General features: G+C 43.3%; 1 protein-coding gene across 5 annotated transcripts in view; it reads right to left on the reverse strand.

Moving 5' to 3' along the window:
* The window catches only part of MORC2 (MORC family CW-type zinc finger 2), a 40,061-nt gene that overhangs the window by 11,277 nt on the left and 10,659 nt on the right, over nucleotides 1–18,125 (reverse strand). For all 5 annotated transcript variants that reach the window (XM_049619014.1, XM_049619012.1, XM_049619011.1 and 2 more), the window contains exons 3-12: nucleotides 17,648–17,682; nucleotides 12,081–12,149; nucleotides 11,475–11,565; nucleotides 7,934–8,042; nucleotides 4,051–4,210; nucleotides 3,831–3,942; nucleotides 3,224–3,349; nucleotides 2,539–2,618; nucleotides 1,774–1,856; nucleotides 1,130–1,215 (exon numbers count right to left, since the gene is read on the reverse strand). In XM_049619014.1, the coding sequence (XP_049474971.1) occupies nucleotides 1,130–1,215; nucleotides 1,774–1,856; nucleotides 2,539–2,618; nucleotides 3,224–3,349; nucleotides 3,831–3,942; nucleotides 4,051–4,210; nucleotides 7,934–8,042; nucleotides 11,475–11,565; nucleotides 12,081–12,149; nucleotides 17,648–17,682 (951 nt within the window). The remainder of the gene's footprint in view (nucleotides 1–1,129; nucleotides 1,216–1,773; nucleotides 1,857–2,538; nucleotides 2,619–3,223; nucleotides 3,350–3,830; nucleotides 3,943–4,050; nucleotides 4,211–7,933; nucleotides 8,043–11,474; nucleotides 11,566–12,080; nucleotides 12,150–17,647; nucleotides 17,683–18,125) is intronic.

An 18,125-nucleotide genomic window follows, 5' to 3' on the forward strand; every position in this document is an offset into this window, starting at 1 on the left:
ATCAACCCATTAACACACAAATACCATGGTGTTTAAGATATGTTAGCTTATGCTTGAAACTTGAGACATGTTAAGCAAAAAGTTTTGCATTTCCATTCGGTGTGTAACCTATTAGACTTGGTGAGGATACATGAAGCACAGTGACTCTAAACATCCCAAATTAAAAGCATATGACTTTGGCTTTTGGTAACAAAACAGGGATGGATTTAAGTATAAATGGGATACTGTGAAATGGCTACAAATCGCTGCAAAGATAGTTACATGGTGGACCAAACACAAGGTTATACCTATTCTACTAACGTGACAGTAATTAATCTTAAAAAGACAAAAATTCACCGGCACAATGAACGTGTATGTGAGAGAAGAGACTATCATGTGATACAGATCAACAAAATCATGGAGCTGGAAAGCAGATGAATGGAGCAGTGAAATGACTTAGAAGAAACCTGAAATTGATGCCTATGATAGGAAGGCCATGAAGCAGCAACCCAGGAATTCAAGGTCCAGAGCCCCAAGAAGCTCCAGACATAAGGTGGGACATGGAGATAATCAAATGAGCCAGGACAAGTGCCCATTCCAGATGAAAAAGGTCCAAAACTCAATTTACAGCATTATTCCACATTTGTAACCACAGATAAAACATTAAGAGAAGATATTACCAAATAATATAAATAAAAGGGAGTTTTAAAATCCTATTTCTTAAATGATCTGTGCTTTACAAGTTTTATACAATAAGCATTTTCTACATCCTTTAAATGAAAAGGGAAAAACAAAAAAGGACAAGAGAGGATAGAAGGAAAAAAAAGAAGAGAGGGAGTGAGGAAACAAAAAGAAAAGAAAGAAAGGAATAAAGGGAGGGAGGAAGGAAGGAAAGAAAGGGAGTTTCCAGGAAGGAAGGTCTGGTGTTCAATTCCAGGGATTGGCCCTACCCTGGCTTTTCCTACCTCAGCCAAGAAACCTGCAGTGGGCATGTGACAAGCATTTGGGATCACAACATCAACAGTTTTCTCAAAGCAATCTTTGTGACAAAAATGGCACAGGAGGGGGAAGGATTCCCCAACCTCTTTGTCAATAACGAGTACAAAAGTTACAGAATTTTAAAAAACCAAAAGCCAGCCCTGGCACTCACCGCTGCTTGGCCTCCTTGATCCGCTTCTTGACATCAGCTTCCCTGCGCAGGGTAATGGCTGTGTTCTGGACCTGCCGCAACATTACCTAGAAATGTACATTGGCACAAGTGAGGGAGGAGGTGCTCTGGGCCACAGCAGGCAATATTATAACAAACATCTAAAACTTCTTTAAATCACAGGAATTCAAAACCACATTCAGAGATTTACCTCTTTCTACAGAAAGTGGTCTTGATGAGGACAAACTCAAAAGCTGTGTTTCACCTGACCAGGCTCACTCACGTGAAGGAGGAAACACCCCCAACTGAAATAATAGTCTACAGACATGTGTGTCAGACAGGGAAGGGTAGAAAACTGCTCAGACTGTCACTACTGTGTGTGACCCAGGGCAAGCGACCATCTTCACTTCAGTCTTCCTTTCTATAAACTGAGAATACTAACAGTATCCACTTTACATGGTTGTCAGGATGTTGAAATGATTAGCCAAGATTCTCACATACAGTGTATTCAACAGTGATTATGGAAACATCCCATTTTGCAGCTTTAGGGCAAGGAGTTCATGACTAGACTGGAGCTGAGCCAGGCCAGCTCTGGGATCCTAATGCCAGAAATGCTAGACAACAGCTGCTCAGATCTAGGGCCTTACCCTAGAGTCCCGTGTGAGGTCTCCACCTAGGCGAACTTCTAATGTCCGAGCTTTGCTCTCCGCCTCCCGTGCCTTCTCCTCAGCTAAAACCCAGAAGAAATCATGAAAAGGAATTCAAAGGTTCAAAATTCTTAGTCATCCTTCCTGAATCCAACAGTGTAGCACCCACTGGACAAGATGTGTATGCACTTTCAAGGAATAGGACAGCTGGGAAAGCAACCTCCCAGCCTGGAATGTAGAGTTGGTACGAAAAGGAACATCCTTTTGTTTGGAGGCCCTAAAGAAAACAGGCACTATTTATACTTGAGACATGCTTAAAACTGCCCAAGGCAACCAGAGTTACAGCCTCAGCAGGAGCAGGAAGTTATCAAAGTACTCAGCCAATCACTCTCCATCAAGCAGCCCCGAAGCCCTGTCAGCATGAGAGACCTTGAGATTTTTGCCCTGGAGTCAGGATAATCAGTTTCACAAGTATTTGGGCCAGAAGACAGTAAGATTCTTCACTCTAGGCAAGCTGAAGAGTTGTCACTGTTTTAGATAAGTTCCTATAAATGGCTGATAAAGAGAAAATAAAGTCTGGGGAGAAAAACTGCTGAGAGGATTGGCATGCAGGGGGAGGGGTACAAGAGGAACCAGACCAGTGGTTTAGGAGAACAACTTGCTCCTGGGTGCTGGACAGAGCTTTGTTGGATCCTGCTGTGGCCACAAGTATTCCCCAGACAACCCCAACCTGACTACTCCTGTCCAGGGGGTGGGGGGCATTACCAATCCGTGCCACATGTTCAGCTTTCTTCACCTCCTGCTCTGCACGAGTCTTGAAACGGCTTGATGTGTACTTGTACATCCTGAACAGGGGAAAAAGCAACCTGAAGACACAAGCAGCAGTGGGGTAGGACAGCAACCCGAGCAACTCAGGAAACACTCTGCCTTCCTGCCTCCTCCCAGGCTACACTGATAATGAGTCAAAAACAAACATTTCAGCAAAAAAGACTAAATTCCTTATTCCACTGGCGCCTTGCTCCACCTTTGATTAGCAACCCCACTACTCACCAGGTGTGTCATTAATCTCATAGCAGAAATAAATCTCAGCAATCAGCCAGGGCCTTTGCTCTCCTGTGTAGTGTCTAAAGGCCCCTTGGCCCTGAAGCTGAGAGGCTCAGATAGTTCACGGTGCCAGGCAGGGCACCCTCCATGTCAGAGAAGGCACTCATGCTCAACGAGCTTCACCAGCCAACCTCTGTAGCTTATCAGCCATCTGTGTCCCTCCCTCAGGACTCAAAAGTTTCTACGTGGTAAATCACAAGCAGCTTAAAGGCCCAAGTGCAATCAACACTGCCAGAGCCTCTTATCATCATTCCTAGCATCATTCCAACAATGCTCCAGAGAATCACAGCCGAGGCCCCATTCTCAGCTCAAGGGAAACAGCAGACCAGGGTGGGCAGGCCCCTACCTGGGCTTATACAGGCAGCAGGAGAGTCTCTTGGTCTGCACCTTGTGCCCATGAATGAAGATCCGCATCCGGGGATCAATATAGAGCACGGCAGCATAGGCGCGGAATGAGCGCCGCTCTGGCTTCCTAGAGGTGGCAGGAACAAAGGAGTGCTATCACCTACCCCACAATCAGCTTGACCACAGGTAAGATAGGACAAACTCTCTGCAGGCCCTTCACCTTTCCACCTCACATCTTGGCTTCTCTCACCACCCTGAAGGGCTGCTCCTTCACTGTGGGCACCACACCCCTCACGTCTCCAGCACAGGCACTTCACAGACACTTGACCCGGCCCTACCACTGGCCCCACTACAGACCCAGCAAATCCTCTCCCCTCTCTAGACTCTGGTTTTTTCTGTCAAATCAAGGAACTGGGACCAGAGATAATTAACCTTTTCTTTTGGCTTAGCTGAAGAGCTGCTGTCCTATTCATCCCTCTGCTTGGGGCAAGAAGACATGGGCATGCTCAGCTTCATCAACTCCAATACTGGGAAATTCAGGGAACAAGCTCTCCCCCACTCCCTGAAGTCACCTCCAGAGCTTTCCCTCCCTTCCCAGCCACACTCACGTGCCCTCTGGGGAAGTCTCTGCCATCTGGATATCTCTTGGATTTGAGATTATGTCTAGCTCTGGCTCTCCATTATCCATGAGTTTGAGATTGAAAATGATCACCAGTGTTCCTGGGAAACAAATCCTTTCATTCTCCAGGTGCCCCCTACCCATCCCCAAACTCCTCATGGCTCTGGAGCTACTGGATTCTAGGGGCTGCAGGCTCAAAGCCTACTTACCACTGTCCCCAGGAATCTTCATGAACTGAGACATAACCTCCTCTTCATTGCGGAAAGGAGAATACTTATAGATGAGTTCTGTCTCAATGGCAAACTTCTCCACGTTGTCTGTGACAGGTTCCCGGGTGCGAGCATTCCAGGTGGGCAATGGAACTATCACCTTTGGAGTAAACATGGGCAGATACTTTGAGGGAGGACCCAGAACAGCCTTCCCCCAAAATGTGTATCCACCTCATCCCTCTCCACAGTGGCTCCACAATGCCCCAGTGGTGAGGTCCAAGCTTTGCAGCTTGGCACCAGAGGCTCTGTGGCTTCTGCCCCTTCCCAAGACTCAGTGTCGCAGCACTAGATCCTCTGGGATGTGCTGATTTATGCTGTTGGGGGGGGGGGGGTCTCTGCATGAGGGGTGCCCTCCTTGGGATGCCCCTGGCCATCCTCCTAATCTGCTAATAATTCTACTCTACTACCAAAAAAATATTTATTATCTAGTAAATCCAAAGATACATATAAACCTACAACTCAGCAATTCCATCCCCAGGTTATATCCTAGCAGAAACTTCCGCACTTATGTACCAGCAAACATGTAAGGGTAACACAAATATCCAATACAGAATAGATAAATTACACTGTTGCATATTTATACAACGGAATACTGTGTAGTGACGACAATGAACAAACTAACAGCTACTAACATCAACATGGATGGATCTCAAAAACAATGTTAGGTGAAAAAGGCAAAGCGGAAAAAAAACCTATGGTAGGAGCCCACTTCTATAAAATGCGTACACACAATACAGGTGACAAAACTATAAAGAGAAACAAGGCAATCATCACAAAACCTACCTGAAGGCAGCTCCTTCAGAGGTGCAATAAGGAATACAACTGGTGAGGGGCACACTGGGAACTCCTAGTATCAGTCTATCATGGCAGCTATCATGTTCACTTTATACTTATTCTCCCAACTGTACCCATATTTTAATATACTCTTTCATATTATGGAATTTAATCTTATGTTTATGTTTTTAAAAATCCTACCCTTATCAACTATACCTCAATAAAACTAAGAGGAAAAAAATCCTCTTTCTTCTAAAACTGTATCCTCAAGTGCCACTCCCACAGGCTTAGATGTACTCCTCCCCCAGCCAGCTGCCCATGAGAGCCTAGGGATGGCTGACTGCTTGATCCCCTCTGTAGAGCAAACCAGTCCAGATACCTCAAAGGTTCAAATCACATGCCCCCCTCCACCTAAGGAAAAAGGGACACTGCATTTTAACAAGTGCCAGGGTGATAAAACTGTTGAGGGTTGGAAGAGATTTTACTGGTTTCTAAGAAGCTTAATGTCTGATGGTATTCATCCCTAGAGCTGGTTTGGACACATTCCTAACCAGCCAAAAATGATCTTATTTTGAAATCTTGGCTGAGTTTGCACTAGAGTACAATCCAAAATAGTGACCTTCTAGCACCAAGTAAGGAAAAAATTTCAACCTAGGTTTTTCACCAGGGGAACCGAGTTCCATTTGTGTTCTGTGAATCTGTACCTCACACTGCAACTCCCATTTTTCACAGCAGCCCCAGGTGATAAGAGCTTTTTTTTGTTTGTTTTTTGTTTTTTTGACAATAATATTACTTTAAACTGCATGTACTTCCACTGGCACCCATCCCTGCCATTGGGACACTTCTTTAGTTTCAATGTCACCACTCTACTGGTTTTCCTCCTACCCACTCCTGTCTTTTTTGCCACTTTCTCCTCTTCCTACACTTTAAATGTTAGCATCCCTGAGATCCCAAGTCCTCTTATCACTCTGCATGCTCCTTTAGGTGAGCTCATCTGCTACCAAGGTTTCCAGAGCCTAGGCCTCCCCTCAAGCTCTGGAACCAGACCCGACTGCATGTCCAGGAGAAAACTTAAGTTCTTCAGCAAAGACTAGCAGAAGAGGATGTCACTCTCTTCCATTCTTCACCAGCTCCAGACAGCCCACTATGCCCCAGCTGCCACATCAGAACCTGCATCGTGACCCTCCTTCCCCTTTCTGCTAATCAAACATCAGGTTTGTGGGCCCCACATGCTAAAGAGGTGACAATTCTTCCTACATCTCTCGCCTCCCTACTGCAGCCCTGCAGGCTACACATAGCCAGGGCATCTCAACTAGTTTACTCCAACACCTCTATCTTTCCAATCTAATCACCACACAACAACCAAACTGACCTTTTTATAAAAGATACTGATACTGTTACACCTTTGCTTAAAATCCCTTTGAAGCTTGCCGTTTTAAGTCCTGCACACTCACCAAGGCCCTGAGGTCAAGCCTGACTGACCCTCCCTGATCTCCAGAGGCCACCACCTTTCTTCAGGTGGCACCTCTGCCAAGTCCCTTCCCACAAGGGAAGGTGATGGCCTTGAACAGATGATTTCCATGGACTTCACCACCCACCTCCTACCACCCACAGTCCATCAGGAAACATTCCTGAAAATCGCAGCATGGGCAAAAGTTCTCCTGCCCTACCTTCTCCGAAGAGATTGTTCTTTCCAGCCACAGCACCTCTCTCACTCCATGTATGATGGGTGAACTGACGCAGTGCACCAAAAAGGCAAATACATCCACCGGCTTGCCAAGGAAAGGCAGTAGAAAAAGACAACCTTTCATTCCCAACATGAACTAGTTTGCTATGATTTAGGCTCATCTAAACAGGGCCAGCACAAATTTACCCACAGTTAACCACCAGAGATTAATCAGATTGAAAACCTGACCAAATTCACCTATTTATGCAACAGCCATGGATTTCTCTCTGCAAACCCTCTTAACCCCCTCTCTAAAGCTCTAGTCACCACTTCTCACACATGTAAGAAGGTAAGAGTCCAGTCTGAGGCTGGGAAGACTGAGGCTATCCCTGATCCCCACCATGAGGAAGCACAGACCTCACCAGACCAGCTCTGCAGATATGTGAACCACCAGGCCACAAAGAAAATCAATGGAGCATGTGTTTAGCTTGCATAGTTAATTACCAACACATTTTAAAATCAGAATATTCTAGATTCATTAGAACTTCCTTCCAATATAGCAATGATGACCTGTGGCTATTTGTCATCTGCCATTTAGTGAAGAACTTACAACAATGATTTCCATACACTCACCACCTGCTTCACTACCTACCCAGGCCCTATAGGGATCTGACTTGTACCTTCTGATACAGACGATTAAAGCAACATATTTCTTCAAAAGGAAAATACATTCATAGCACATTCCACAAAATCACCATCATATAGGAAAGACTATGCTGCTCCAATTATTAGTTCCTATTATTATTACAGCCTGTGGTCTCCACCCATAGTTATGAAGCCAAAACACTCCCCTTGATAAAACAACTCCATATTGACACCCTGCCAGAATGAATTCAGGCTGCAGCTCTAAAGAAGGTACAAATCCTTGGTTCCTGCCATTTGATGACCCCATTCTCATAAAACAGGACAACTGATCGCTGAAGCTTTGAGATTTTACCTTCTCTTAAACTAAAAGGTCTGCCTGATGCTTCAACCAATTCATCCAACCAGCTAATCCAATAACAGGGGTGTGGCTGCAATCCTGCAACCTCAATGAGTCCAGCATCGATGGCAAATGACCTACAGAAAGACCCTGGTCAGATGTGTGAAATGTCTATTTGTGTGCTTGCTTTTAATGTTTATTTATTTTTGGAGAGAGAAAGAGAATCCCAAGCAGGCTTCATGCTGTCAGTGCAGAGCCCGACGCGGGGCTCAAACTCATGAATTGTGAGATCACGACCTGAGACAAAATCAAGAGTTGGATGCTTAGCTGACTAGGCCATCCAGGTGCCCCAGATCTGGAAAATGTTAAATGGCAACTCGAACCACAAGGATAGGACCTACCTCATCAATGCCTTCCTCCTCATGAAAGGTCCTGGACAAGAAGAGGCAAGTCATGGTATCCTCCTTCTTGGTGAAGAGTATAAAATCCTTCCCAATGCGCATTGAGCCCCTGAAAGGGAAGCAAAAATGGATTATTCTCCCAGGGATTCAAAAACTCATCTGAAAAAGAAGCAAATTCACTCTCTGGATGTGACTAAAACTGCCTTTAGGAGGCTCTTCTCAAGACCTCCCTCCATCCTAGGACCCTGAGCTGAGGCCCACGGCCCTCATTCCTCTGTTCTTCCATCAACTTTCATCACTCCTCACAACTTGCCTGACCCCACTTACCCACCATACAGGGCTCCTTCACCACCCTTCTAGGGCACATTCACCAGCGATCGTCAGCCCCAAGTTAGTGTCACCCCCAACCTGCTGCCACAATGGTAACAAGTAATCCTGCTGCCCATGCACCAGGTTCATCTCAGCTACACAAGGGCTGCTGTACTCTTTGAATGTGTCACCATCAAATTTCCCTCCAGGAATTGACACCTTCAACATGCTGACCACATCCAGTTCCCATCAGGTATTTCTCATTCGCTCATCAAATGGCAGAGCCATCAAGGGCATAGCCCACGATCTATGCTCATAAGTTCTCAAAAACAAAACAAAACAAAAAAAAACAACAAAGAAAACAACGGTATGACCCCAAAGCTCAGCTAAACCTGACCCCCCCCAACCATACACAATATAATTCTTAATCACAGTTTTTAAGGCCTATAATTGGCTCATATCTTAGAACTATAACCATCTTCTGTCTCAAAATTGTTTTGCCACCTCAAGCTCATTATGACATAGGTGGTCCCTGCTTCTGTATGCAACTGGTTCTGGGAAATGTGCCTTGAGGCTGGGTTCCACAAGGCAAAAGTCTGAATGGAATCAATTGCTTCCTTCCTTTGGCCACATTCAATAATCTGAGGAACAGGCAAGGACAAGCCTTTCTGGGCAACATGGAACAGGGCAGAAGTTCTAACAGTTCATTGCCCAATGAACAATGGGACTGTTTAGCTCCCTTCTTCTGAGTAGCTTCTGGGGCTTTATGGCTATTATCTCATTAGTCTCCATAATACCCCAGGGAGAGGATGGCAATGGGAAGCCTCAATACTCTCTTCTATGTACAAATACAAACCAGGCTAGCATGCCAAACACACAAATGAATGCCATGTCCCATTTCCCCCAAATGCTCAGGAAAACACCCAGGACACTATCCAGAGACACCCTGGGGGCTGCCAAGTTCTGTTTTTCATCCTCTAGTTCCTAAGACATTGGCAATGCTCCTTCCCCTGACAATTTCACAGCCCTCCTCCTTCTTCTCTGAAGCTTATGGGTGGCAAAATGAGGCACATTACCTTGCCTTCTGTCAAAGCTTACTCTTGCCCTAATTTGGCAAAAACTCTCACTTTGTGCCTCTTTCTTCCCTCTTTGAACCTGACCTTGGAGGCTGAAGAGCAACAACCCCAAAAATACCATGTCTGCTGGCTTCCTTGCTTCTCAGCCCTATTCTCAGCACAAATCACTCCCTCCCGAAACACTTTTTCAACTTCTGAATTGGTATCAAAATAAATACACTCTCAACACTAGATGGCTCCAACCTCAATGGGTCCTTTACAAATATCATTGTACTAAATTATGCTAATAACACTCTCAACTTCCTGGTCTTCTAATTCTAAGCACAGAGTCACATTTTGTTTGCTCCTTAAGCCTGCTTTGTAAGAGAGAATGTCAAAGAGTAAAACCCCATTTTCTAGATTAGGAAATAGATTTCAGAGACATGAAACAGCTTGCCTAAGGTCACAAAATTACTAAAACCAGTTAGGAAGAGGTTAGCCTATAATCCAGAAGGGAAGTCAGGGCTTCTTCTATCACACTGACTCTAGGAGACTACAGTCATTGGGGACTTAGAGCACCGGTGCTGGAATCACCTGGGGAACCCACGGAACCCACAGACCCAGTGAATCAGGCCAGGAAATCTGTCATGGAAAGATCAAAAGAGAAATAAAATAAGAATCCAGAAACTAGGGGTGCCTGGGTGGCTCAGCTGGTTACGCATCCAACTCTTGGTTTCGGCTCAGGTCATGATCTCACAGTTGTGAGTTCTGGCCCCACATCGGGCTCTGTGCTGACAGCACAGAGCATGCTTGGGATTTTCTCTCTCTGCCCCTCCCCTGCTTGCTTTCTCTCTCTCTCCCTCTCAAAATAAATAAATAAACTTAAAAAAGAAAAAAATCCAGAAACTAGTCTAGGGCTCTCACAGCAATGAGAGCATTTAATCCTTAACTTATTCAGTATGTATTATAATCCCAATTTACAAAGGAAGAAACTGAGGGCCAAAGAAGTAATTAAGTGGCTGAGGTGAGATTTGAACTTTAGTTTGTGTGACTGAAGTGAGATGGAGAACAGCTCCAGCTCTGCAGTCAGAAGGACCTGGTTCTTATCTCAGCTATACGCTCGGGCCAATATTTTTATAACTCTGGGGAAATCACTTCATCCCCATAAACCTCAATTTCCTCAGTAGAAAATGAAAATAATAGTCCCTACACCACAAAGGGGTATAATGAGAATTAAACGAAATCATCCAAGTAAAGTTTTTAGCATGGTGCCTGGCACATGATAAGTGCCTGTTATTTCCATTTGGTTTCTCCCCTGAAAGACAAATCAAAAAGTCCAGGTACCATGTCCCTGATGTCTTTGTAAGCATTCTCTTCCCCTGCCACACACCCAAAGCACACTGCATGTGAGGGACTACTGATACTGTTAACTAACCAAAGCACCATCCTCTCTCAAACAAAACAACACGTTTCCACAGCAAGACTGGAAACGTGACTCAGAATTCCATTTGTACAAACTCTAAATCTTATTCTATCCAAAGGTATGTACAGCTGGAAGTGAGCACTTCAGAAATAGAAACCTTTCTCTTGGGGCTTCACTGAAAATCAGAACAACACATTCCAAACACCAAACAAGTGGGAACCAAGGGCTGAGAAAGAAGTCCCAAGAGATTTGAAGACATTAGGTAGGTCCCTGCTACAGAGTCCAGCAGGACATATGAGTGGAGACCCTGTCTTCTGGGAGGGAGGGTTCAGATCTTTTACTCACTCTGGATCCCCATATGGCAGGCGCTCAGGGAACAGTGCTGTGACATGAAACAACCCTTTACCATCTCAGATATCCTAACCCCAAAAACAACCACCTCAACCACAGGGTAAAAATAAGAATTTTCCTCAGGAGGAGAGATGTGGTTCCAGAGCACACTGCCAAGAGAAAACTACAACTCCACTCACCCCAATTGATTTAAGATGTTCATACTTTTCAATCTGTAAGGAAAACTACAGATTTAGAACAACAGTTATTAAGTCCCCAAACTACCACTTCTTTTTGACTTTTCTTCTGTTCCAGAGTTACAGTGATGAAGGGATAAGGAGCAGGAAAATTTTCATTGGACACAAGCAAGAGAGCACTGCTTGATTTTGTATGGAGTCCTATGACAGGTTTCTAGTATACTTACGATTTTAACCCATTCCCATACTGCCCAATCTGGGTGGACTCAGGTGTTCGCTTGGCTGACTTCCCAAACTGGATCACACTGGCAGCATCACCTGAAGTGGCAGGCACAAAAGAAAGTGAAGCATTTGCATTTCTTTCCCAGGATCCTCAAAAATCAAAGGTCTGAACCTTGTTAAATCCAAGCAGGGCTGTGTGTTTACTAAAAACATTTTCTAAAGAAATTCACAACCATGAGGCAAATGGAGGCAATCTCAGACTGGCCTGTCAGCACCACCATCACTATGACCTTATTCTGTTACCAGAACATGGTATGAAGGCTGAGGGAGACCTCTGTAGTTCTAGCTCTAGGATGTTGTGCAAGCTGATAAGTACACTGTCAAGAGACAGGTAATCTGACTGACTTCAGGTTGCCACTCAGATCCTATCTCCCATGCTAGGACAAGACCTGGCAAATCCATTAGTGGAATTAAGCCTATGATCCTGCAACAGACCTCTCTCTCCAGATGGATCTTCTAATCACAATAGTGAGGTAACAAAAACAACACGATAAGTTTTTTGTAAAAAGAGTTACGTCCTCCCCCAAAGAAGCAATCATCTCATCACTTACTTGGATCCATTCCTGCTCCATCATCCAAAAAGCAAAGCATAAATCCTCCTCGAAGGTCCTCTCGCCTTTCTGTAAAAGAAGCAGTTGCCATTACTGGGTAGTTACCTATCAGAGGGTGGCAACACAGGTAAAATCAGAATGTATACCAATGTGACGTTTGATCCAAAAAGGTTAGAATGCCAAATCTAGCTCCTCCTTCTAACAGCCTTAGCTAGTGTGAAGTAAATGTCAGAGCCCTTGAGGGTGGGCCTTACTATCAAAGGTTCTCCAATGCTTTCTAGTTCATGACAAAGCTTGAGAGAATCTTTGAGGGCAGGAAATACCTGGTCCACTAGACTAACCACACCAAGGACCACTAAATATCATGTATTTCACACAAACCTCAATCATCCTTCTGCCTCTTTCCACCTGGATTACTTCTACCTCTGCCCTCTGCCATGGACCCCGAGCCACTAAAGCATTCCAACTACTACACACTCTACCTTATCAATATTCCTCAAATTCAACAGAGCATCTCCTTTGTGGGTTAAGTCTGGGGTAGCCATCAGACAAAGCGATCAAGCCAGACATGCCATGGGCACAGCGGTGACAGCTACTATCCAGACAAACTGCTATGTCTATGTGTGACTAGCCCCAGGCTAACTTTAGTTTCTGGGCTATATGTATTCATTGCCACATCTTCTGCTTGGTATGGGTCCTTGAAATGGCTCCCTAACCTAGGAATGAGATGGCACAAGGTGTAGTGAGAACTTCCTGTTTCCCAGCTGGACTTGCTCAACTGGAAGGAGGAGCAGTCTTTTGACAAAAGAAGTCCTTTGACAGTGCAGCCATGGCAAGGCTTCCTGGTCAACAGGAAAGGAACAAAACAAACTGACTGCCATTTCAGTAGGTGGAAGAACCTCTTCTTTCGGTAGCTGTCTTCTGCAGCAGCAGGTGGTTACTCAAAGTAGTCTGGGTCTAAACATCTCACAAACACTAAAGAAAAGATTCTCCAATAGGGAAGGGGACCATACTGGAGTTTCCAAGGTGCCTTTGACCAATGATGAGTACTGTGTTGCAAAGGAGGAACAGCACGGGCTTTGGAATCAGGAGAGCACTTCTATTAAAAGAAAGGTCTATGTAAGCTACTACGGAGACAAGCCCAAGACTGCTTTGGAGACTACTTCCTGAGAACTCTTTTGTCTCCCCTAAGCTGAGGTTCACCAACTTCATACACTATCCAAGCTGAGGAATCTCAATTTAAAACACTCTTTGTCCTCTCCTAAGGCTAAAGATTCAAGGGAGTCATGATCACCTTCGTTAAATGAACTAGTTAGTGTAATTTAAAACGCTATTTCAAAAGTACTATAAACCACAGAGATTTTCAAGTATCACTAAGTGTTCAGGAATTTAGCTCTACTAAAACGTTAATAACAAGTGTTTCTTGAAAGTTCAAGAACAAGGATCTTCCTGGAAGTACTACTAGTAGATAAGAAAATTTCTCCTTATGGCAGTGCCTCTTATCAAAGTATGGAGAATCCAAATGAGATCTAGTAAGCAGGAGCAAGTGCAAGAAAAGTGCAAAAAGACTTCAAAATTTCCTTCTGGAGGAAGCAAGGTATCACATGGAGACTCAATCTGGGTCAGATACAGAACATGGTAAAAGTGTTCTAAATCTAACCAAGAGCCATTTGCTGTACACTTCAGCCATAAAATGTACATGAAGACTCTGCTTCGGGATTCAGAAATTGGTTCAAGCCAAGTGCATTTCAAAAGTCTTCAAAGATTACTGGCATTTCTGGAACACTAAATAGGAAGTTACTCTAGGCCCTTGTGTTTGTTAGAACAGGATTTGCAGGCTGTTTTAACACAAAATCACCACTTAACAAGGGGTCTGAGATACCTTTCTTGTTCAAAGACTTCATTTTAAAGATTTTTCATATGGTTTACAAGGGTTAAGAGATCCACCAATAGAGAGGATCCTCCTGGCCACACAGTGATCAACAGCCTGTATGCAGCTACTAGTAACCAAGTCCATGATCAAGGGCAACACTGCCTCAGGGCCAAGAGAGACTAGCTGACACAGCAGTCACTTCTTCAACTTTGTAAATATGCAATGTGGTATCTTTACCTGGCTACAATGCTTATCCTAATCACTCATTTATTCAATGAGCATTTACTGAGCACTTCCTCTGTGCCTGGCTCTGTGATAAAAACAACAGTAAACAATACAGATATGATCACTGCCTTCACAGAGCTTAGAGTCCAAAAGCTGCTACTCTCTGTAGAAGGTTAGGTAATCAGGAGGGTTTAAGCAGGAGACCAAGAAGAGTAACAGCTAGAGCAAAATGTAGTCTGCGTTAAGAATGAGCTGAAGACCTTGTTAAAAATACAGATTCTGGGCTCTACCCTGGAAAGTCTGTGTGAATCTGAGGTGGTACCTAAGAATTTTTATTTCTTTTTTTTTTTAATTTTTAAAAATGTTTTTATTTATTTTTGAGACAGAGAGAGACAGAGCATGAGCAGGGGAGGGACAGAGAGAGAGGGAGACACAGAATCCAAAGCAGGCTCCAGGCTCCAAGCTGTCAGCACAGAGCCCAACGTGGGGCTCGAACTCAGGAACCACGAGATCATGACCTGAGCAGAAGTCAGACGCTCAACCGACTGAGCCACCCAGGCACCCCAGAATTTTTATTTCTAACAAGCTCCACAGGTGACGCTGTCCATCAACAGACCACTCTTTGAGAAGCACTGAACTAGAGAATAAAGAACCCATTGCATCCCTGCTTAAAACAATCTCCTCAGACATTCCACAAGTTAGAGATGTATTCCTAACACCTGATATTTACTTTGTCAGTCATTTGAGTGATATATGAAGTCTCCAAGCAAAGGATTTTGATGAAGAACAGGGAGTTCTGGAGAGAGGAGAGTCTAAGCAGCTGGGGGTTGTATGCTTCCACTCCCATCATACATTTTGGAACCAAGACAGGGAGGGCAAAGCCAAACTGCCTTCTTTGCAGTTGTGCCTCAGATCCTGGTAGCAGCTATGTAAGATTATCAGAACAAATTTGGATGGATGCACATCTAAGCTCCCCCCAATATGGCTAAGTCTAGCTTCTCCAAATCAGCCTGACATCCCACATCCCATCATCCAACTCTCACTGGGGAGAAGACAGGAAATAGAAGCAGAAGAAATGTACAATGGAGCTAATAAATCAAAAGTCAGAGATGATAAAATAATGTCCTCAGCAGAAGTTGTAATAAAATGACATCCAAGTTCTTGTTCTTTTGCCATCTGAGCACTATACATTTCAGGTTCACATGCTCTAATTTTCCATTTCTATGATTCGGCATCACAAAAGGGACCTTTCTTTGAGAAGTGACACTCCTATACAAAGAAGTCAAGAAAGTCAATAAAAATACCAAATCTACTTCTGACAGGCACATTATGGTATGACCCCATCTCATAGGAATGTTTTGGGTGAGTGAACACCTCTGCACTTTAAGAGCCTGGTTCCTTTGTCACCTTCTTAGGTTTAAATACAATCTTTTAAAATGTGAATTTGTAGTGAATTCAAACTAAATCTGATGTTTGAGGGGATTTCCAAGTTCAGTATCAATCTAGTTTCAGAACGGGAGACAGGAAAATACTTTCCCCTCTGTACCAACAATAAGAACTTTATAGTACTAGGATGTTACTGATTTTATTATTCTACTTGTAAAATGAGGTTGCTTTTATTCCTCTTGTTGAATGTGTTAATAAGGCTCTGAGGTAGAAAAGAGTGAAGTGATACCTCAGCCAAGACTCCCAATCTCGAGCTATTTGGAGTAAATCAAGTCTTTTTCCAAAATGCTGTAGTCCTTACTGATTCTATCATACCATTTAATCTTTAACTGCCTTGACAATTCCCTTAAGACCAAGTTATTGTTCTCTAATCATCTGCAGAGTGCTGTCTCTCCAATTAGAGACTTAAGTTCTCTAATGAGAACTTAGAAAAGGCCCCATCACATCCTCTCTGGACTCCTCCCAAAGCACAACGGCAGTAAGAACACTGAGCACAGAATAAATGCACAGTTGGCCCTTTTCATTTAAATTGAAATCCAACTGTTATGCTCCATTTTGAGTATAATGGACAAAATTTTCTTAGTGAAATTCACCCACCGAAGGTGGAAGGAGGGGACAGAGATGATTTCTGTTTAAAACTGTTTCTTTCAAATAGACTCAGCTCTGATGATTTTTCCTTTCAATGTCACTTGGAGTAGAGGCCCTTTCTCTGCTTTACCATCTGTGCAACGATTAAGACAACTGCTGATTCTTTCAGAGGTAGCTGTAATTGCTCCTCATCATAGCACACTTGAGATGTAAGATACACAGTAACTTGGGAATGGTTCCTCCATTTGGCCTTAGGGTTTAAGTAACCATCTTCTAAGACTCTTCTGCTATGCCTTTTTCCTGTTCCTTTCTTCTAAAAATAAAAGAAGTCTTATTTTCACCGCTTCGGCATAGCTTTTTGAGAAGGCTTTCAGAATTTAAACAGTATAGCTGACGTTTAGCTGTCCTGAATGATTTTCTTTGCTCTAAAGAAAATGTGCATGAGAAATCCATCATATCTAGGGAGATTCATCATAATTATATAACACTGAAGTTCTGAGAATCACTTCTTAGTTATGTGCTTGTTCCCATTTATCAAATGAGTGAGTCCATGAAGAGGGGCTATCTGATAATTGTATATTCCCACAAAAACTACCAGTATTCTCAGATGTTAGTCAATGTTATTCAGAATATTAGCCTAAACCTTTCAGAAGACTTTAGAAGAGTTTGTCAGAAAAACAGAGTATGCTAGCCAAATTGGATTTAAAAGCTATCTTCCCCTATTCCCCTTCCAAATTTCTAGCATTCAAATTACCAAAAAACATGCTGGTACAAACACTGAACAGACAGAAAGCAAACTAAAAATGATCATTTAAAATTTTTAAAAAGCCAATGATAATGACTAAGAATTCTTCCACTGTTGTACCCACTCTGGAAAAAAAAAGAATTTTACTACCAAACAGCAGAGCCAATTAAATAAGCAAAACAGTAGACACTGTTAGTATCTTTAAATTCCAACCAAAGCAGCCCTCCTTTCTACCTGACATTTCTGCCTGAGAACATCTCAGCGAATTCCAGCACCAACCCAGTTAACCCAACTGTTTTAGGCAACTGACACCAGCAACCCTCCAAGTCCTTGCTGAGGTTGCAGAGAGAGGAAGTGGCCTCCAATAAGCTCTTTTTGGCCTCAGGTAGCAGTAAAATCAACCAATCAGTAAGCCAACCAATCAAATCACTGGTACTTGGTCACTTTGTTCCCCACTACTCTACTCCATTAACCCATAAATCTCTCAGTGGCTACTTAAGTAGATCTATAGATCTGGACACCACATGTTAGTTCCCTTACACCAAAATTTTTGGTTTCTATTATATGCCTGACCAGGAATGCCCTGTTTCTACCTGTGACCTGGAATAATCATGCTCTTAGGCATAGCAATAAATTCATTCAAAGGAACTGAACGTCAGAGGAAAGGACTGACATGTAACTTAGACTTACCTGCATAAATATCTATTCTGGTGGCATCAGCATCTCTGCAAAATTAAAAGAAAAAAATCAAGATCCAGTTGAAAATATGAAGTATCAACCATCAAAATGTACAATATTTTAAGTGGGATGCATACTATTTTGAGTCTATTTTCAGGAAGTCACACAGAAATTCTGTATCCATTACACTTTCACACTTAGTAATACTGTTTTCCTTATGTGTCTGTGAAACACTTCTGAAGCTCTGAACTATTTAAAATAATCACATGACACATAGGGCCTGGATACATTTTTTAAATACAGATTTCACAGTAAAAACATCTAGAGAATAAGAAAGAACACCACCCTTTACACACTAAAAAATGACTCACAACTGTGTTTCTCTCACTCACTTGATTGCAATCATAAAAAATGTTCCAGTACCTCGTCCATTTTTCTTTGTCACAAAATGTTAAGGGAAAAAAAAATCATCTGCCACGAAGCCTATGAA

This window comes from Panthera uncia (genome assembly GCF_023721935.1).
Source record: "Panthera uncia isolate 11264 chromosome D3 unlocalized genomic scaffold, Puncia_PCG_1.0 HiC_scaffold_8, whole genome shotgun sequence".
NCBI classification, from domain to species: domain Eukaryota; kingdom Metazoa; phylum Chordata; class Mammalia; order Carnivora; family Felidae; genus Panthera; species Panthera uncia.